The sequence below is a fragment of the Vidua chalybeata genome, chromosome 24, assembly GCF_026979565.1.
Source record: "Vidua chalybeata isolate OUT-0048 chromosome 24, bVidCha1 merged haplotype, whole genome shotgun sequence".
NCBI lineage: Eukaryota > Metazoa > Chordata > Aves > Passeriformes > Viduidae > Vidua > Vidua chalybeata.
This window is the reverse complement of record NC_071553.1, coordinates 5401281-5423380: the sequence shown is the minus strand read 5'-3', so window position 1 is coordinate 5423380 and position 22100 is coordinate 5401281. Positions and strand designations below refer to the sequence as shown.

The 22100-nt window shown below is 51.5% G+C and overlaps 1 protein-coding gene across 5 annotated transcripts in view; it reads right to left on the bottom strand.

Moving 5' to 3' along the window:
* ANKS1A (ankyrin repeat and sterile alpha motif domain containing 1A) overlaps nucleotides 1-22100 on the bottom strand; it is a 73015-nt gene that overhangs the window by 14420 nt on the left and 36495 nt on the right. For 4 of the 5 annotated variants that reach the window (XM_053964066.1, XM_053964067.1, XM_053964068.1 and 1 more), the window contains 3 exons: nucleotides 19703-20268; nucleotides 11453-11519; nucleotides 7680-7786 (listed from right to left, as the gene is read on the bottom strand). In XM_053964066.1, coding sequence (XP_053820041.1) covers nucleotides 7680-7786; nucleotides 11453-11519; nucleotides 19703-20268 — 740 coding nt within the window. Of the gene's footprint in view, nucleotides 1-7679; nucleotides 7787-11452; nucleotides 11520-17940; nucleotides 17979-19702; nucleotides 20269-22100 lie in introns of those variants that run through there. The other variant, XM_053964070.1, reaches the window with a different exon arrangement.

Sequence of the window (22100 nt, the reverse complement as noted above, 5' to 3'; positions counted from 1 at the left end):
CCTCGTGACAAGTGTTTTTACCTTGCACATTCCTCCTGGGTGCCCCAGCTCTGCAAGGGAGGCCCAGGGCCTCACTGTCACCCACATTTTGGGGCAGTGAGGGACACCCAACAGCTCCTTCATCCCAACATCTCACCATGTGCTCTGTCAGGAACCAGCCCCTGCCTGGGCTCAGCCTGGGGCAGAGCAACTTTGGCTCTGCCAAAGAGCTGAAGCATCAGCCCAGTCAGACCCCTGGAACCGGGCAGGCTGAGTGCCACCCTGGGTCCCAGCTGGCACAGACTGGCTGCCAGGCAGGCAGAGGGACCTTCATCCCCCAACCTGGCCTTCAGCTTCCTCCGAGCCAAACTGAGCCCCCTCCACGGAGAGGCACAAATACACACCACCACAAGGGACACTCCTGACCCCTGTCCCTGCCCTCCACGCCGCCCCGAGGGAGGGCAGGGAGCTGCCAGTGACCCGTGTCCCCACTGGGAGCCCTGCAGGGCGCCGCTGCAGCCGACATACCTGCAGAGACACGAGTTCTTGGAAAAAGGTTTGGCTTTGGTCACGCCTCAGTGCCTGCACTGTAGTTAAACAGCCCGTGAGGCTCCAGGTTGCTCATTAAAGGAAGAAAAAACAGTCAGAGGTTACCTGGCAGAAGGCAGCGTCCTCTCCTGCTACCGAGGTGACCCCAAAGTGACTGAGCCAGAGGCAGCGCTGCCGAAATCCGCCAGATTCTTCCTCCAGCAGGACACTCTGCAGGCACTTAACTACCCAATTTTCAGATGCTGCTTCTTCCCCAGAGCCTGGCGTCCGTCCACGCTCCCGTTCCAGCTAAGGAAGGGCCCGAGGCAGCGAGTGTTCCGTGCAGGACGCGTGGCTGGGCCGGCAGCGGATGGACCCCGACGCCAGCGCTGCTGCGAGCACACCCTGCACGGGCAGCCACGGGCAGGACGGGGCCAGCACGGGTCTGCTGTCGAAAGCAACAGATGCAAAACCCAAACACAGCGTTCCCAGACTCCAAAGGCTCCTGCAGACATCCCAAGCAGAGAGACAGCTGAAGGCTCTCTGTGCATACAAAGTGCACACAAAGCTCTTTTTCTTTTTCCCCCCAGTGCAGTCGAGGCAATTTGCATCTTGTTGAAGATTCTGCTGTCACTGCTATTGCTCTGCTTTTGGCAGTCTGGAGGTGGGAGACAAAGACGTGTCCAGCTCACAGCTGGGCACGCCCAGATCTCAGAGCAGGGGGACCCCATTTGGTCATACAAATCTGTGTTTGTAATTGGCCTTGTCATTTGTGGAGTTTGGGGCCTTCCCTTAAAGTCTGCAGTCTGGAGTACTTGAGAGGAAAGCAGGGGAAAGGATCTGTTTGGCCACAGGCTGATGATGAAGCCCCAGCTCTTCACAGAGCATCGACGGGGAAAGGGGCTCACACACAAAACCCTACAATAAATCTGAGATTAGCACAGAGCCACTTCATTTTTAATTTTCTTCCCCATGCAGACTGGCAGCGTGACAATGGCAATGGAGGGAATCGGTCATGGTTGTCAAGTTCAGGCAATTTTATTGAGAGGAAAAAAAAAATTAACTGCAACTTTAATGTTTTTTTTAATGTTTATGGGGCCTGGAGCTACTAATGAATCAAACTTAAGTATCCTCTAAATTGCCAGTTCTGGTCCACCCACTTTGCTCCTCAAAATCCACTCCAACCTCTCTGCTCCCCGTGGAGTCCATTCCTATTATCTGGGGAGTTTTGGCAAAGCTCTGCCACATTTCCCAAGATCCTCAAACTTCCTTCAACCCCAGATCTCTGCATGCCTCTGCTCTCACCATTCTCTTGCAGAGACAACCCAAACCATGGTGGATAAAGCACAGTCCTTGGGAACCTCTCAAGGACCAGCCAGAAGCCACTGGGGAGATGTCAAACAAAATTCATTTAATTGAATGAAGCGATTCCCACTCAGGGGCTTGGCAGAGACCCTTACCCCAGGGTCCAGCTCCACTCTTAGGGGCTCATTTAGTGCTGCACAGTCAGTCTGGGGACACTGGCACGTGTTCCTGGGGGCTGACAGCAGTGACCAAATCCAGAAACAGCCACCCAAAGCTTCTGCCCAGCTGAGGAGAGCTTGCTCCAACCTGACACAGCCCAGGCATGAGCTACACAGATCTCACCTGAGTCTGCACGAAAATCCCTGCACCAGCTGTGGTCAGGCCATGTTCTTGCTGTGTTTCAACAAGAGCAGATGCAGTAAAACCCTATCAGGGGTCTCTGGTGGCTCCTCACAGATCATTCCTGGGTGCAAACCGCTACTGGAATGTGTCAGTGCAGTTTCCCCCGAATGGCTACTATAAAATGACAAGTTCTATATGAAAATAGAAAAAAGCTCTGGGGCAGACACATTCCCAGAGCATGTCCAAAGCCTGGCTGCTGCCCAGGGGACCAGCAGCTGCGTGCCAAGCTGGGCCATTCGGAACTGGATCAGGCAGAGCTGAGCAACTGAGGACACAGGAGATGCCAGTGCTGCAGCAGGGCAGGCACCAGGTGAGAACGAGGATCGTGCAGATGTCAGCCCACACCCAAATCCCAGGATCTGAAGAGCAAAGGAGACCTGGCTTTGTCAGATGTGGACTGGGGCTGTCCTCGGCCTGGGAAGGCACGAGAGCTGCCGAGCTTGGCTCACACCCCCAGCCAAGGTGAGCCAACCTGAGCCAAGGCCTCAACTCCACATTTATCCTGGTTTTGCCTGCACACACAGAGAGGAGAAGGGGAAGGAAAGTCTGTTCTGTTAGTGAACAACACCGCAGGCTAATCTAACACGGCCCTGAATTGCATTTAATCACATTAATGTCAGTACTCTAAATTATTTGCAGACACCCCATTCTTCCACCACCATCATTTTTCTACCACTTCTCCCCAATTATAAAAAAATAAATAAAATCCCCCAGAGGAGCCCAGGGCACTACATGCAGAGAACAGATTTCCCTTTCTGACGCTGTCTCATTGAATCAGCATTAGCTGCTTTCCACACACTCCATGGGAATCCAGGCTTGAACAATAAAAAAAAGCCATAAAAAATGGTTTATGTTCTCTTTTACCTGCTCATTTGTGAATCAAAATATCTTTGAACTGAATAAAAAGTTCAACTCCAAAACACTGGTACAACTGCCAGAGCACGCGGGGTTTGCCCTTCTCAGATGTCAGCCCAGGGGAAGCTGTCGGGGCAGCAGCAAGATCCTGCCCTCCAGGGGAAGGGGAAAGCTTTTGCAAGCATCACAGATACATTTATGGGATCCGTGGGATCACAAAACACCGTGTGAGGGAACAGGTAATGGCATTTCCTTCCCACTTCTGTGGAGGAATTCCACCATCAATTACTGCAATTTCTTCTCATTACAGTGGCCATGTCCTTGCCCTCTCCAGACGGGCAAAGTCCAGCCTGCTGTTTCCCTAGGTTAATCTCTGTTTGCTGCAGGGACCAGGAATGCACTGGGCATCCCAAAATCAATTTCCTGTGGATTTTGGACTTCCCAAAAGGGGCATCTGTGGCAGATGCAATGGTGAGCACAGCAGACATGATGGGGCCAAGCTCCAGGAGCAGCACACTCCCTCTTGGTCCATATTCCTGTGACATTTTTCCTGCTCTCCCAGCTCATGGCCCGCCAAGGACAATTAAATCCATTTATTGTGCACTTTTCTGGGTGACACTTCTCACTCACTGCTGCAGTTTTGTGATCTGACCTTTCACTCCCCTCCTCTGGTGAGGGATGAGGCAATGAGGCTCCTGGAACTCGGCACATGCTACGGGGCCGCGTTCCTCCACGTGGGAGGCAGCAGTGCTGCTCCTCCTGGGTGGTGGGGTGGGCATTCCTGGTTCACTGGAGCTGTTCACATTTGGCAGGCAATGCTGCTGAGGGTTTTATCCTACTTGCAGAGCTGTATTTTTGCTAAGTCAAGGACAACAGAGCCACTGCCAGCAGCTTCGCCTCGGTTGTGTTCACCCACCGCACAAATAAACTTTCCCCTCTGATGAAGGAATCCCAGCGGGCTGCAGAGCAGAGGAGGAGGATTGGAAGCACTATCTCCACTTGAGCTGTTCCCAATCCCAGCTGCCTGCACAGGCTGCTGCCCAATCCCAGCTCCATATGAAAAGCAGCAGCTGAGTGTCCCAGTCCGACTGCCCAGTGCTGCTGGCCATGAAGGTCACTCAGTAATGCAGAGGGTGAGGAAAGAAGCTGCCCCCCCCTTGGACAGTGGGGTTTGTGCTTGGGAGTGGCAGAGTAACAGGGAAAGCCTCTTCCCTGCCTTGTCCATAAACACAGTGTGGCTACTGTAGGAAACTTGAAGGGAATATAAGAATTTCTGCAGACACTGAGATGTGGCCCCATATGCAGATGTGGGAAGAGAACTCCAATGTTTTGGAAAACTAAGCTACCTAAATCCATCTTTTATCACCCCTTTCTTCCCTCAACCAAGCCAAAAGATTACACAATCCAAGATCTGTGTAGACCTTGGTCCCTTCCCAGGAACACGTAGATGGACGAGGGCGCTCCAGCATCACGTCACTTCCACGTCCCAAAAATCTGCTGACTTGTGCCAGCAATTCCCAGCCCCGAGGGAAGCCAGTGCTTGATCAAGATCAACTTTGTCCCAGATGCAGAGCTGGAGTTCCCAAGAGCAGAGAGGAGGCTCCAGAGCACCTTTCCACAGCACAGCCTGTGAGACACTCGTGGCTCCCACTGTCACCTGCAGGAGCTGTGGGTCCCCCATCCCCTCTCAGCTGCTGGTCACAGACCCTGAGAGGAGCAGGACCCTCATGCCCTCCCTGCTGCCCACTCCAGCTGCAGCCTGTCCAGTGAAGCGGCCGGCACGTGGCCGGAGCACGGCTAATCCCCTAATCCCCAGTTCCTGGAGTTCTGAAAATAACGGAATTATTATTCTTGGAAACAACACATGCTTTTGCCTTCCTATATTAACATCTTATTAAGAAGCCAAGTATATTTACAGAGCACTTTTAAAACTCCCTTTACACACAGTGTGCTCATGAATAATTTCCCTACCTGGGGGTAAAGGCTCTTGTGACACGGGGCATAGCTTAACACAGGAGCCAGCTGAAAGTACCCAGGGAATCAGAAATTCCTGAAAGCAGACCCGGCTGCAGTACAGGCCACCAGAGCACCAGCAAGCCCAGCACCCCCAGTCTGAGTCTCTTACAACCCTGTCCCACACCAGGGGCAAACAGAGCACTTTAAACCCTGGTTCTCCAGTGAAGAACAGCACCAGGCACCCCAGTGCCTCGTTAGACTGTTTTTAACCCTCCTCTGAGTTGCTTTCTACTACAGGCTGAGTATCTTCCTCAGTAATTAAAGGGCTCTTCTAGGACACTGTCCTGCTCTGTAGCTGCACGATCTCTGCACACTGAACATGCTTCTCCTGCAAAGCTCTTGGTTTGCCCCCCAAAAAGCACCTGGAGATCTCAGAGCAAAGGGAGCACCCTGGCACACCAGAACACCCTGCAGCTCTCTGAGCAGGGAGCAATGCAATGCAAAATCCTGCTCAGAAAACACGTGTTTTCATATCAAAGGGCTTCAGTTTCCTAGTTTGGGCTACTAAAACTTAATTAACCTCATAATCCACCTGGTGATTTGCAAGCCATTACCCAGCATTCTTTGGACCTTGAAATACTGAACACAGTGAGACCCTAAGAAGGGCTAATCCTTTCATAGAAACAGTTTAATTTTAGGAAAATAACACTCTTAGTTTGGAATATTCTCTGTTAGAGACTGTAAAGGGCAGCCAATAAAGCAATGGCTGTGCAAAGAAGAGGACTGGGCAGCCCAACACTCAGAGCTTGGTGTCCTGAGCCCCTGCTCTGCCCAGCTTCAGTGTTCACAGCAGTTTTAATAATTCATCCAAGAACATCAAAAACACCACTAGAACCAAATGAACTACCTGTTCCTCACTTGTGCTCTATCTGAAGGTTTTGCTCCCTCAACGCCAGAAGCTGAAGGCAAGGAACAACACAGAAGGAAAGATTCTAAATAATTCAACTTTCCTGCTGTGCTAATGTATTAGCTTGGAGTTCTCAGGGCTGGGATGAATGGATTTAAAGCCAGGGTTGGCATGGGTGCCAGGGTCAACTCCCTAGGAAAGGAGATAAGCAGCAAAATGTAAATCAGCTGGGGTTTGCACAAAATCTTTGTGAAATTATTTGACCTTTTAAATTTGAGGGGAATGAGGAAACGAGTGTCCCATCCCCTGAATCCAGCAGCAGCCAACTGCTGTACTCGGAGCAGCCACCCAGCACTGGACAGGGGAGAAAAACATCCAGCCATGAAGAGAGCAAATCCTACCACGTACCCAACACCACCACACAGAGAGACACACAGAGGAACCTTTGTTACTGGAGTTTTGAGCTGAGTGGGGTCCATCACACCTGGGAAAGGTGTTCATCTGCAACTGCTGGGTGAGAGCAGCCACCGACCCCACAACGATCACAGATCCATCAGCAGGGGAACCCAAGAGGATCTACAAGGTTATTTCATTTAAATTTGTTGTATCATCTCCAAACAGCACACAGGGATGCTGAACCCTCATACATCCCTGGCCAAGAGTCCACTGGGGTTTGGGACTGGCTGGGTGGGACACGGGGTGAAAAACACAGCAAACCCCAGCTCTGGAGGGGAGTGTTGGCCCTGCCAGGGGAAGGGAAAGCAAATGGCCTGGCTGCTTGCTGTGGAGACCAGGAGGCAAAGCTGGATAGACACCAGAACATTTATCCTCCTGGCCAGATCATTTTTTAAAGTATAATTACACCCTGCCTTTAAGTAGCCCAACAGATGCTGCTCAGGTGTGTGCTTCCTTGAGCCTCCATCCACACCCTTTCCAGGTTTCCTGTCCCTCATACCCTCCCCACCAGTGGTGGCCACTGTGTGCTCCCAAACCCCCTCACCCAGCCACATCCTCCTGGTGTCACCTCTCTGCACTGTCCCCAGCACCAGAGATGTCACTGCTCCAAGGCAGGATGCTGCATTAGCCAAAATTACTTTTCCAAGGTTTGCATCCATTTTTTGTTACTTGCCAAACTTAGAGTCCACATTTAAAAGTATTTCTTTAAGCCATGCAGGGAAAACCCCTCCTGCAGCACCAAGATTTTCCCTCCTTGCAGTTCATCCATCATTCCACACAAATTCTCGGATTTTTACACCGTGCTGCTTCAAGTTTCTAGACACTGGCTCAACCTCAACCCTGAGCATTACCATGTCGTCATCATTAGGTCTCAGAGCCAGCAGTGTCAGTGCAATTAGGTACAGCTCATTAACATACTGCCTGCATGCTCTGAGCAAGTACAGTTCCAACAAGAGGTCTGCTGCCTCCTTCACAGCCCAGAGCACAGACTGCTCAGGGCTTCCATCAAAACACCAGCGAATTTCAGTTCCCATTTCTGGAGTAATTTCGAATTTTTAGGGGGCAGATAAAATAAAATTTCCTATCAAAATTTTAGCGAGAAAACCAACAACACCTGAATTAAATGCGAAAACCCAACACAACCCTCATCTACTCCTTCTGCCCAACCTTCTACACCCCCCAACACCATCGTGCCAGGCGGCAGAACCCGGCGCCCGCACGGGGCATCGGCGCCGCGGGGAGCTTTGGCCAAGCCATTCCCCGGAGCCCGGGGTCCCTGCCGGGCACTCACCAGGAAGCGGACATCGTCGAAGCCGTTCAGGAGCAGCTTGCTCTCGTACTGCTGCAGGCCGATGGACTCCAGCCACTCCCCGACGCTCTGCTCCAGCATCCGCGAACCTGACGAGAGAGGAATCGGCAGCCGCTTGAACAGGGAGAAACCGTTCAGGCGGTAGCAGCGGCACTCTGAGGAGGACAGATGGCATTGCCACATCATAGTCATTACCATAAAGAAACTCAAAAAATTATGCTCAGAGTACAACAAATCAGCGGGCAGACAATTCCTCTTGTATGCACAGAGCATGGACAACAAGCTCGCACTGCCTCCGTGGGCTCCGGGTGCAAATCTGTACTGCAGTTCACACTCAGAAAAGAAACTCCTCGCCCAGGCAAAGATTCAGAGGTGCTGCTGGGGTGCTGAGATCACAGGCACTGCTGTCAGGGCTCGAGAGTTCCTGGCCAGGCAAGCACATGAAGCCCAACCCCATAGGGATGCGGATCCACTCCTTGGCTCAGCGGAAGGGGGCGGGAGGAGAGCAGCAAACTTCCACCCGAGGCATTCCCAGGCAGTCGCAGGTGTGAGGGAAGGGAGCGGAGCTGTGCCAGTCCTCTCATCTGAACACCTCTGGACACAGCCCCGGCTCAGCGGGGAGCACAGAGCAGCCTGAAAGAAAAGAGCTTCACGCAGCCGAGCCAGCTCGGACACGGTGGATGCTCGGGAAAGCAGCAGGAGCCCCGGCAGAGCGGCTGTCCGCGGGAAGACACGCAAGACAAAGGAAGCACAGACTGCAGCAGCGGAGAGGAAGGGCTTGTGCTCTTCCTCCCCAGCAGTCCTGAGAGAGGCAAACCATGGCAGGGGCTTCGTCTCGCTGTTACTGTGTTATTGGGACCTCAGGCTCACGTCTGGCAGCCCTGGCTCTGTCATTCTACCAGCGATCCGACTGCTTGGCATTCCAGCACACTGCCCGGACCTCTTGGCATTCCAGCACGCTGGCCCCAGAGAGCCCAGCCCCACCTCTGCACCGTGTGACAGCACAGCCAGGACGGTCTCCCCCAACACTGCTGGTCCTGCCAGGTGTTGGGCACGCACCTGGATTTGCCCTTCCTTCATTTTCTTCAGCCGAGCGCAGCCGCCGCATCGAGCCCCTCGCTCACACAGGGAGCAGCTCTGCAGGAAGGAGGCATTTCGGTTCCCTGCTTCCGAGCCACGGCAAAAGGAAAAAAGCAAATGCAAGCACACTCTCTCCTCTTCCTGCTGCAGCTCAAGTCCGAGCCATGCCCTGGCACCTCCCCCTCAGCCTCTGATAAAGGAGATTCCTCCCAACACCTATGGAAGCCCTGGCAGATGAGCTCTCCCTTCCCTCATCCCTGGGATCAGTCCAGTGACTTGTTACTCTCCTCTAGTAAAGCTCAAGACCTTAAGTATGACCAAAAAAAAAGTTCAGAGATCTCCTTTTCATCAGGGAATTTGCTATGCAAGACAGGCAGATTTCCAGGCTCCCTGGCACATCTGTTTCCAGCACGGATGCAAAGAAAAGGATGATCAGGAGAGCCCCGTTTGCTTCTTCTGAACCTTCAGGTCAGCTGAAGCAGTTTGGTACCTTCCAGCCATCCCTGCCCACTGCGCTGCAATGGCTGCACACACAGAGCTCACGGTGTCATCTGCAGATTCCTGGGGTAATTCCTGCTGTCTGCTCCCGGAGGTTGCTCCTGTGCCGGTATTTGGGAGCGCTGGCCGGTCCTTCCAGCGCACGCGGCAACGCCGAGATCACAAAAGGCTTCTGCCTCCCTCCCCTGAGCCAGCCCATGCCCCGGGGCAGCAGCTAAGCCCGGACTGTGTGCCAGGAGCTCCTGCTCGCCAGGTCTCCATCCTCCCCTCCATCCTTTCCCCCGCCGGTCCCTGCGCTCCGCCGGCGGCTGCGGCGGCGGCTTTGTCTGAGCCGCGAGCCCCACGCCGTCCCTCCCTTCTCCTCATCCTCTCCCCCCTCCCAGTGCTCCCACCCGCCGGGAGGGAGGCAGCGCCTCTGTAACTCTCCAGTGGAAACCACTGACTCCTCAATATTTACTCGATGATGGACAACACGGCTTGGAGGTTTTAAAGAATGATGTCACAGGTCTGCTTCGACAGATCCCAGTGATTTGTGGCTGGCTCAGAATTAATTTATCAAGAGAGAGGTGAGGAAGTGCCCGCTGCCTACCACAGCATTCCTGGGAGCTGTCAGGGGGAATGAAACCACAGCACTCCTTCTCCTGAGCTCCTGAATTTAATTTTTAAAATTATTTACTCTAATCAGCCTTGCATGCACTTGTAAATACATTTCTGCTTTCAAAAGGGAAACCTACAGTGATACCAAGTGCAGGTTTTCTGTTTACAAAACCCTTTCAAGTCATGACAAAATGAAGAGAGGGAAGCATTTGGAGGGAGGGAATGGAGGCGTTTCCTTTAAAAAGAGAACAGACACCTAAAACATCCCAGGCTGAAAACTAAGATGCCCCAAATACACCTGATATTTGTGTGTTACAAGGATGATACAAGAACAGAAGAATCACAGTACTTGTGCCCCCTGGCAAGATCCTGATCACAACTTCTGGCTGAAACAAACTCCTATTTCTCAGCTCCATCCTTCCCGTTATGCTCCACATTCTGGGAATCCTGCAGCTGGCAGAGGGGGAACCAGTGGGCAGAGCTGGAATGATGAGTGCATTCCCAAAGCTGCAAGGCTCTTCTCAAGTCCCACAGCACAGCGAGGATGAGGCTGCACAGGAGGGATCCCAAACGGAGTGTGACAGAGCACAGCCCATGGGAAAACCCCTGGCTCTGGGACAGGGCAGCTCCTGTGCAGCAGGGCTGCTCCAGGGTGTCCACCTTGCTGAGTGCTCCCTGCACAGCTCTGCAGGAGCCCTGGCTCTGCCTCTCCCCTCCATGTCAGACCCTTCCCTGGTGCTATCGATCCATCACAGCCTGAACCGCTGCGGGGAGGGCTGTCAGAGCAGGGAGCAAACCCACACAGAGCTTCAACTCCTCTGCAAAGCCATCTGATCCTGGAATGCAGAGCTGAATCAGGCTAAACTCCCACTGGGAACAGTGGGTTCCTCCTCACCTAAGCAAAAACCTGAGTGACAAATGGATACGAGGTGAGCTCTGTGACAGCCCGTGTGAGCTGCGTGTGCGGATCTGTATTAGCATCTCATCAGGAGGAGCTGCTGCCCATCCAGAGTCAGAGCTGTTCTGCTGCAGCAGAACAAAGGTGAAGGATTTAAAAGGACAGAATCCCCCGTGGTGGCAGCTCTCCAGCAAGCTTGAGTTTTGCTTTTGCTCACGACTCAAAGGCAGACAAGGGAATTCACATTTTAAGGGTTGTCCAAGAGCCTTGTTCAGTGGGTACCTGCAGGTGCACTTAGAAATGCCCAGGATCACCCTCCCCGAGGCACCTGGCAGATCAGCCACATGCAAAGGGCACTGCCACCATGGCACCCACACTGACCCACCACTGGCACCATCCAGCCCTGCCCAGCACAGCTGCTGCCCTCACGGAAAGAGCTGAGAGGAAAATCCTGCAGCTGCATTCTGTAAAATTAAAGGAACCTTCCCAAGGAGTGTAGAATTAAAATTGCAGGCAGCAGCATTGAGCATCATGTGGAAAACCAAGTCTGGTCCTCTTGGGCCAGAACATTCCTCTCCCTCCCAGAGCCAAAGCAGGTTAAAGACACCCACACACAGGAGCCAGCACCTTGTTTGTGTGCAGAGCATAGCCAGGACAGACAGACACATGCTGGGTACACTACCTGAGATCCTGTGCTGCTCCTGGGAAAAGTCAATGCCTTCACCGATGGAACTCATGATCTTTTCAATCTGGAAATAAAAAAAAAAAAAAAAAGCATGTGTTGCATTATTAATAAAGCTTCAGAAAAAGGTAAAAGCAGCTCAGGATTTCACCTCCCACGTGACAGCTGAAGAAATCCAGGAAAGGGTGTTAAGGTATCTCTGAACTAGAGGATGAGCACCTCCACTGGGCTTGAAATACAATTAACACCCATTTACTGGGAGATTTGGAAACAATCAGAATCCCAACACATATAGCAGAAAAGGGAAATAGGATCTAAAAAGAAACTCCAGTTAGGAGGGGTTTGGAGTCAGTGGACACATGGATCCTGTCCTAAGGCAAAAGCATTCTTTGCTCCTTGGCCCCTGGATGGAGCCAGGATTTGAATGTGACCTTTGCTGGAAGTGCTGGGAGACACCTGAGGCCTGCTGGATTCATTCCAACAAGAACCACCAAAGCAGATGGTTTTGACCCCCAAAGCAGCAAATGCTCTCCAGCAAAACCTTCGAATTTCACAGTGCCCTCAAGTACCATCAGGACATTATGGCCATGCAGGACTGGAGGGAAATACAGGGATGGTGCAGAACCAGCCCCATTCCCAGGAACACCAAGGGCCCTGGCACTTCTACTCCCTTCCATGGACAGGCACTGCTGTAACCCTGAGCAATTGCAAGTTTGGGTCTTGAGGCCAATTCAGTTCAAGCTCCAGAAGTTTAAGGACATTAAACTTTGCAGATTGGTGTCCATCAGTTTCAGGACAAGGTACATCTCTGAGCTGGAGCTGCTCTTGTACCTTGTCTGGGAATCTCTAGCTGGATTCAAATTGCAAATTAACTCTGAGGCCAAGTTCCTTTGTTTCCATCGTGCTGCCCTCTCCTAATCTGAGAGAGACTTGATGCTGTCCAGGCTCAGCCCCCAGCACTGCCAGCTCTGCAGTCCCAGCACTGCCTTGAGGACTTGCAGGTGTCTCTGAAGTACTGAAACACCCGTGACCTTTTCCTCAAAAGCAGGGAATTGCTTTTGTGCTATATAAAACTGAATGGAAATGAAACAATCACGTGGCAGAGGATTACCTTTCCCAGCCCTCCTTTGCCAAGTGCTGCTCACAGTCAGGCACAGTCCCAGCTATTTCCATTAATGCAGAGGGAAATCCTGCCCTGCCCTCGGCTCTCCACGAGAAGCAAACACCTCAAACAGACTCACACACCACTTCAAACGCGGGTTTATGGCTGACCAGCTTGATTTAACTGTTAGGAGGCTGCAAAGAGAAGTATGAGGGGAAGGACAAACCTGGAGAGGGAACCACTGCTTTAGAGCATCCCTATCCTGTGCAGCCTTTCCTCAGCTGCACTCCAGCATGGACGTGGGGCTGAAGAGAAGATACCTTGAAAATAACCTACACTACAGTTTTTTAGGCTGTTCTTTCCCACTGGTTAATTATTAAAATACAAAAATACCATGTTTAAATATAGCGCTGCAGCTCAGACTTAGTTGTAGCCTGAACACACAGTTCTGATTTGTTTTGGCTTAACCTGTATTTTTCCACTGAAGCACCAAGTGCCCATCTCTGGTTGTGCTGTGGGGTCGGTTTGGGGTGGGGATTTTATGATTTATTTGTTTTACAGCCACAGAAACAAAACCATAAAATGCTTCCGCCTTTTAAATTAATACAACCAGATCTGTTATCCCTGATGGAGAGGGGCAGCTGGCTCCATGTGGGACAGTGAGGGTGAGCCAGTGAGCCCTCAAACCCCACCAAGGAAGGAGAAACTCCTGCACAGCTGAAGTACTCTGGGAAAAGGAAAGTCTGCAAGGACAGGAGAGTGTCCCTTATTAACCCCATAGCAGGAATGTGTCTGGAAGGAGCTGTGGAGCAGTTACCAGGATTGGAGCTCTTGGATTTATTTTCACATTTGCCTACATTTGGTGAAAGATACAAACGCCCCAAAAAAAGGAGCTGGGTGCGGCCGGGAGTCCGGCCAGGGCTGGGGCGAGCTCTTCCAGGCAGGCAGGCGGCCATGGGAACGTAGCAACTGGCCAGTAACTCCAAAACAGAACCTGACTCAAAACAAACCATCCCGAGCAGAGGTCTGCTAACAGAGGAAGAGGGATTTGTTTGCAGAAGGCCAGCGAGGCCAAGCCAGCCTCGTGGCATGCCGAGGTCTGTCCTGCTGCAGGACAGGAGGCATTTCCACACCGGAGCCCCACCTTGCAGTGCTCGTGGCAGGAGCAGCCAATGGCTTCTTACAGGGGCAGGGTGCAGGATGTCTCCTCTGATCCCAGCCTGCAGGAGCAGCAGGGACCCAGAGGTGGATTGTGTAGAGGGCAGTGACCCCCATGTCCCCAAGGGCACACAGTGCCCTGCAGAGGCTCTGCTCCACAGCCAGCCCCATTCCACACCCTGCCCTGACCAATGCCAAGCCATGGTGTCCATACTGATCTCTCCAGCTTTTCTTCCCCAGCCACTGCTGAAGTTTGAAGCCAAGGAATCCATTGAAAGAGACTGAGGGCCATTAAACCACCCCCCGTGCTTTTGTCCCCAGAATAAAGAGCTTCACACAACACAGGCTCTCTGCCCACACACGGGGCAGGAGCCTCATTTGGACAGCACCAGACTGACCATCACTCTGTCAGGGTGACACTCACCCAGTCTTGGAGGCACCTTGATGCTCCTGGAGCTTTCTGAAAGGGGCTTCATAAAACCTCACCTTACAGTCACCATCAGTGCAAACACAGAAGTTTGTTCTCAGTCTCTGCACGCAGCACTGATGCTGAGACTGCCAAGGACACAGCAAGGTCACCCTGAGAGAACTAAAATCACAGAATCCTCAAACATTTTGGGCTGGAAGGGCCATGAATCTCATTTTTAGGTTGGTGACAGCGCATAAACCACTTCTGGTTCAGTTTATGATGCTTCAGCTTCTCCCATTGCTATCCCATGGAGCACATGGCTTATATTTCACTGCTCAATATATTCCATGTTTCCAAAAGACACCAGCCTGTATGAACTCAGCATAACAAACACCAGAGGCCTGGAAAACATAATGCTCCATTTATTAATTCAAAGCTAAACTGCACCAGCCAGTTGTTCACGGCACATTTGAGCACTTGAACCCTGAGTTGCTGTGCTCCATCCTCCCCCAGCAGCCTTCCACAGAGCATAGAGACTTGCTGAATTTATTTCAAATCATTCTGCAACTGTTCACCAGTGATAAAGGCAAACACATTTTCTGGCTTAATATGGTCTCTGAGAAATTCATTTGGATGGGGACCAGAGCCTGTTGCTTCATGCCACTCTCCAGCCTGTGTTTTTGTACAAATCCCAAAGTTACAAATCCAAACACGTACCAAAAGGTACTTATGGTATAAACCTGAATTTCACAACAGTGTGTGATAGTTCTGCAGTATCACAGCCCTTCAAATATCAATGTTGTTTTGACAAACAGTAAAATCCAACACTGACATGATAAAGAAAATGGCCAAATGTAGCAACACATCTGCCCACAGCAGGGAAACAACTGGACAAAGGCTACTCTGAGTCACAATAAAAAAGGCAAACCCCCCAGAAAGCCTTGAATCAATTCACTGTCTTTCCATATTCCTGCATCCTAACACAGACCCCAAAGCAACACAAGGCTCTCAAGCAAGGCTGGCTCTGGCCTGTGGGACAGAGCAGTGAAGCTGCTCCAGCCTGGAGAGATTTAAAGACTTTTTTTTTTTAAAATAAAAGCTTCAGAAGTGCTGGAAGATGCGACATAAAGCGGAAGAGAACATAATGAAGGACTGGATTTAGTAAGGACACTGCGGCTGGACATTTCTGTTCCTGAAAACAAAAATGTCCCCAAAACGCCAGTGATCACAAGGCTGTTACATAACCAAAACATCCGTCAGAGCACGGATCATTCACACAAGAATCAAAAGCTTCTGATTCACAAATATTGAGTTCACACACTTGAGAAGCTCCCAGAAACACACACAGGTGGATGGGGCTGCTGCACTGGCAAATATCACCCCTGTTGTGTCCAACACTTGCTGCTGGAACAAAGCACGCCTGGTCTTTACGTTGGCCTTTGAGCACACAGGTTTTCCTGTAAAACCAGTAAATTGTCTTACACTGGCTTGGATTGGCTCAGTTCCACATTGGCTCACAATTCCAACAGGCTGGGCCTTTGCAGCAGATTTAAAAATGGTGGAAACACAAAAGCTTTCACTTCAAAAAGTTCATCAGGCTGGAGGAAATCTCACCACTGGGGGCAAAGAGAAGAGACTGGACATGAGGGATGATGTAAGAATTCCTGACCTTAGCACAGGAAAAACAGGAGGAAACATTGGGATCTGGAAACAATAGAATAATCAGCCCAATAATTAAGCTGATTAAGGCCCTGCTGGCCATGCTTGTTTAGCAGAATCAAGACCAAAAATACTGACCCCACTACTGCTTCTGCCCTAGCCAAAAGTGAATTACAATTATTTCAGGCAAAGGGGAAACTGGAGCTGAGGGTAAGGGACACCCGGGACAATTCCAGCCACCCTGCCTGGTCCCACCAGCCAAACCCAGGGCAAGCTGAGATTTGAACACCTGAACCAAGAGGATAAATGAAACATTTTGGGAGGCAGAGGCTGATGCCTGAGCTTTTTTACACCATGCAATTTCACCAGGCACAAAACCAGCAGCTCTTCCTGAGTAACAAGGGGAGTATTTGCATTTTCTTTCAACTGTGCTGGCTAGCAGCTCTGAATTTCAACTCCTGGGTGTTTTAAGGCAGTGGCAGGTTTTGCATCAAAAGCTTTCCAGAAAGTTTCACATTTCAATGTAAATGTTGTTAATCCTCCACAGTGAGTCTGTAATTAAGACACAGATTCCACAGGGTACTGCAGCACCCAACAGTCCAGACCAGGTTTAAAGGCACCCACCCACAGCACCCACAACCTCCATCAAGTTGCTTCCCAGCTCCAAGCCTGAGGTGGAAGGCACCACAGATGTGCCATCTGCTCCTGGCATCCATCCTTAGGGGACATCAACAGCCCCAAAATGGGTCAGGAACGGGTGAAACACCACATCCATGGTTACTGCAGATGCAAAGCATTCCTTTCACAGGAGACAAGGAGCACCACTGCAGTTAGTCATCAGAGATGAAATGTCCAGTGCCATAATTAGCTACAGAATATTCATTAGTTCTTCAACTAATTCACTTGGGAGAAAAAAAAAAGTGGTGGACTGTGCACCTCCTTATTTCTAAAAAATCCTAAAGCAATGTGCATGCTTTATTCAGTTCCCTAAATTTTTTTTTGAAGGATGTTTAATCTCTTCCTAGGAGGACTTAGGTCAGAATACAGAACTACAACCTCATTTTGTGAGATGGGTACCGGAACCTCCAAAATTCAAATTCAGCATTGGAACAGATGACTTGACAGCAGGCAGCTGGAAGTGGAGGATGTCACGGGATTTTAAGGGATGTCAGGAGCCAGGTGTGAGGGTAATTCCCAGCAGCATTCCTTGTTCTTTGCCCCTGATCATTTAAAATATTGTTTTTCTTACCAGCACCTACCAGGCAGAAGAGCAGCCCCAGGCCTTGACTGCAGACATCCCTGTTCAGAGCCTGGAGCATGAACCAGGCTGAAGGGCAGGTCTGGAGCTGCTCTACAGAGCAGGAAGGCAGAGCAGAAGCAGGTTAATCTGCCCTGAAAGGGGGGCTGGCAGAGGGGCTGGGGGCCAGAGCCCCCCTCCCTCAGAGCTGCAAACACAGGTTGTTCTGTACCAAACCCCCTGTGAGCTGCTCCTGCCCCACTCATCCCTGCCTGCTCAATATTCATGAGAACCAAATCCATCACTTCAGCCCACAGACAGGTTTGGAAGGATTCAAATACTTATGCTGACAGAGCTCTATCCCCTCACATGCCTCCTTGCCCCCACCCTGCTTCCCACCAGAGCAGGACTGAGCATTTTCCCTCCTCACCTCCCCGGGCAATACGTGGATGTTGGGTGTAAGAGTTTCTCTGCCTTGCTCACACAGAAGTCCCACCTGACAGCAGCTGCAGGGGCAGCACGTGTGCATTCCCACTCCCAGCAGGGAGCAGGGGTCAGGAGCAGATGGGACATGGGCTGAGCAGGCTCCTGGACAGCACAGAGCACAAAGCAGCACTCTGGGCCAGCTCCTTGGAGCAGGGGAGCTGCAACTGGAACAGGGACGAGCTTTGCCAAGTGAATCACTCCTTCCCCATCCCACCCTTTTGGCAAAGCCAGCACCACCTTCCACTTCCAACAAAGGGCATTGGCAGCGCTCGGCCAGGGCAAGGACGTGACCCTTTGCTCACAAGCAGCAGATTTTCTGCTGTCCCCAGGCAGCCACCACAGCCCAGAGCAGGGTCAGCTCAGGCTCTGCTGCAGATCTCATCTGTCCAGGACACCACAGATCCCTCCCCAAGGCCCTGTGCCCTGCACAAACACACCTACTGCTGGCCAGGCCAGCAGGCAGAGTCCTCAGCTTGCTGGGTACAGCTGGGAGCCACAGAGAGCTGCTCATGGATCACTTCCCTCCTCAGTCACCTGCATAAAGGCCATTAAAATTAATAGAATAATATAAATCTTCCATTGTTTCCCCTCAGCACAGAGGGAAAGCCAAACCATTGCTAACAGGGGTGGCTCAACAAGGTTTATATTGCCCTGATAAATGCAGAGGCTGCAAGTTGCATCCAATTCATTATCCCATCCAGGGAACAAATTCAACACACAACCATAGAATTACATTTATGTTTAAATCTCACTGTTGCCATTACGACCAGCCAGACTTTTAAAAAAGTGAGACCTGCCCCGTTGCAGACAGATGTGAATTTTTCACATTCTTTTTGCGATTTCCTCACCTAAAACATGAGAGGAAGGAAAAGCAGATTCCTCTCCTGGGGCTTGTCCGGCTACCTCAGGGGAAATGAGGGATTTGTTTACAGGCAGGAGGAAGCAGCTCTGAGGGTTCATCTGAGCAGAGGAAGCAGAGGCAGTGCAGGCAGCCCAGCACTTGACCTCTGCTACCAATGCAGTCGTGCCAAAGGCTTCTGCCCTTTCAGTGTCTGCTGCAAAGAGCTCAGATAAAAGCACAGGGAATTATCCAGCCCTTCCAAAGAACCTTCTGCTGCAGAGCCTTTCCCTAAGCCATGGTACAGCTGACCTGGGCAATTAACAGCAAAGCCTCTCCAGCCCAAGCAGCTGCAGAGGAAAATATCTATTTGGCAACCCTGAGACCCGGCAGGGAGTGAGGGGGAGGGAGAGAACGGACTGAGGGATGGATTCTCACGTTGCGTTTAGCATCTCTAAATACCTCCCTCTTCCCCAGATGATAATTTTCTCTCCGAGTCAGGGTTGGAGAGGCAGCTGAGCATCAGCCAGTGCAGGGGCACAACCCTCCCCCGGGCTTCCACGCCCGGCACACGCGGCTCCACACCCCCAGCACCACGCCAGGGCTTTTAGTTCCTTTTCAGAGTACAAAGAGTGGTTCATCCGAGCTTATCTCTTCTGCAGCCCCAGTTCTCCCAGCACAGAATCATCCCCAAAGAATGTTTCAGTAATGCTGCGGTGCTGAATTTCAGAGGGACACTTAATCTTGCCCCAGTGGCTCTCCAGGGCCAACTTTCTGAGCATGAAATATTTAACTGTCCGTGGGCGTCCGATATGATAATAAAGTAACTGCTAACCAGCCGCTGAAATAAGCGTGTGAGGAGGAGAGCAGGAGCTATTAAATACACAAACCAGCCTAATTACTGTCTTCCTCCCATCCCCATGAACCCCTGGGCACTGCTCACACTCCCCAGCAGCAGGGACCCAGCAACACAACACTTCCAAGACATTGGGATAGTCAACAGGGAAGAACTGGAAGGAGGAAATCAGGAGAAAAGTTGGTGAAGGGCATTGTTATCAAGTCTTTCTCATTTTGGGGATGTGAAAACATATCTGGCTTGCCTACAAGAAACCAAGCCCTGTATTTGAGCAAAAAACTTTGAAACTGCTTGCAATTCTGCTACTCCCCCACTCCAATGAACTTTATCTTTTGGCATTTAACACCTTGCAGACTCCCAAGTGAGCATACGCCTGTTAATGCCTTGTGAGAGTTAGCGGAAGCAATGGAACCCACCCAGGACCCCTGAGGGCAGCATGGCAGAGGGGAGCTCCTGCTGCACAGTCATTCCTGGCACAGAGGCTCTTTAGCAAGCTCAGCCTTACCTCATCCCACTCCGAAGCGAAGGATGGGGACTTCTCCAGCCGCTTCTTCCCGGTGCTGCAGTTGGAGAGCGATTCGCTCCGGCTCCCCATGGCATCGTCCTCCGTCGGGGAGCAGGTCAGCAGGTCAGAGTCCGACTTGGACAAGCTGCGGCTGAGTTTGAGCTCGGCTTTGGGCTTGCTGCCCGGGTGGGCTCTGCCCACAGCTCTGTCCCCCTCTGGCTCAGCACTCCCGGGGTGCTGCGGCACGTGGGGCGTGACCACGGCTGCGGGATCCGCCCGGCTGACGTGCTGCACCGTGGCGTACACCGCCGTCTGCGTGGGGTCCGGGGAGCTGCTCCGTGCTGGTCCTGATGAGGCTAGCTCGGCATCCTCCAGCTGCATAGCAGCGGGCTGGCTCGTGCCTTCCGTGTCCCCCTTCTCCGCGGAGGAAGTGAGCCTGAAAGGGTCCTCGCTTATTTCACAGATTGGAGAAGAGCCGTGGAGCAACCCTGAAAACTGCTCTGGCACCTGGATGTCCTGGCTCTCAGCAGAGTCCTGGCTGCGGCCGCCGCTGCTCCTCCTGTGGTCTTCAAGGAGATGAAAGCAGAGAGGAGGGGGGAAATTAAAAACATGGAAGAAGCAGCAGCAAAATTCCAGCTCTCTCCCTGCTCTCCCTCAGAAAGGGAGGGAGAGATCTAAAGAGAGAACAGTTCCGTATTGTTCCGCGTGCTCAACTTGTACCCAAAGTCGTGGCATTTATGAAATTCCAAACACTGGCCCGATTTACGCAATCTGGCAGCTCTCCGTGTTTTTTATTCCTGTTAACACTAACTATCAGGCCTTGCTATATAAGGCCAGGAGAAGTGCTAACTATATCCTGCAGAGAGAGCAAGCGAGGTGGGAGCAGCAGAGACGGAGGCTCCTGGAACATCTGATCTGTTTCCATAAAGGCCAAAGCGTTATTTAGAGCCGCGCGCCCGGCTCTTGGCACGGGCTGCAGGGTGGGAAAACGCCTGGACTGTAATCGACCTGTGAGTTCCAAAATCCGCTCCCAAAAAAACCCACTGCTTCCCTCCCTAGTGGCTTCCGAGTTTAACCTCTCCTCCCTGCTCAGGGGAGAGAAATAAACAGTTTATGCAAGAAAAAAAGCTTGAGGAAAAAGTCTCTTTTGCAATGAACTGAGCACAGAGTGGTCAGAGCTGGTGGAGCACCAGCTGCCCCAGAAACGTGACACTGGTTCCCAGCTACTCCTGCCCCAGCAACCTTAATATCAGGTACCAGGGTCCTGCATAAACCATGAAGAATTGACTGATCCCAAGTGCTGAGCGTGCACACACACACACACACACACGCACTCACCTTTGTCACAGCTGAACGAGCATTTCAGCTGCAGAAGCAAAACTTTGGTCAAGCCAACAAGTCTAACTTTGGTTTCCTAGGATTCCTTCACCCTCTCAGCACTGCTTGTGAATTTTAACTGCTTCCATTTAGTGCTGAAGAAACTCTTCAGTCTGAGGACTAAAAATTGATGCTGCAAGGGAACAATACAGCGAAACGCTCCGATAACGAGGCTCTGAAGTGCAGGGAGGATGTTTGGATCTGAAGAGGAAATCACTTGCTTTGCAGACAGCAGCTCTGGGAAGCCAAGGCAAAGGAACCCTCCTTTCTGTGAGCAAAACATTGAGTTCTACTCTAACTAAAAGTAGCCTGTTAGCAGCAGCAGAGAGCCCAGCTCAGCTCCCAGCACCTTTCCAGCACCATGCCTGACCAGGGGATTTTCAAACACCAATACCCATTGGGCTTTGTGGTCTGTCCTCACCAGAACTGGGCAGGAAAGGGCTGAATTAGTCATTTGCCTTTGTGGGGGGGTCCCAGGTACCCCATGCCTGATGAGCATGGTGAGTCCCTCTCGCAGGCACAGGAAGGCCAGGAGCAGCCACAGCCCTCAGTGGGATCAAGTGATGCGAGGGATTATCTCATCCTGGATCCTATGAGTTAGAGATTCCAGGACAGTGAAGTAGTTGTTGACTCTCTTGCACAGGCACATAAACCACCAGTTCTGTGACTGGAGCTGCCAAGGGGAAGGCAGGTCCCAATGCTGGCTAAGAGGGATCAGCAGCAGCACCCCAGATTACAAGGCCAGACTAAAGCCAGTTACTTTGCATAAAGCTCTGAAGCTCCAGTGCTGGAGAGAAACCTCAGAGGACAAACCTCAGAGGAGATCAGATGTGCTGCATTCACAGGACAGACTGGTACTAATGCAAAGCCACAGAGAGGTGAGCAAGACAGGAGTGATGGGACAGTCACATAAACCTGTGGGGAAAGAAAAACTTTTGCAGTTTTTCTTTCCAACCTCTTCCCTTCCTTGGAAACCATCTCCTCCATGCCCCAGCTGAACCTTTACTGACATTTCTGCTGA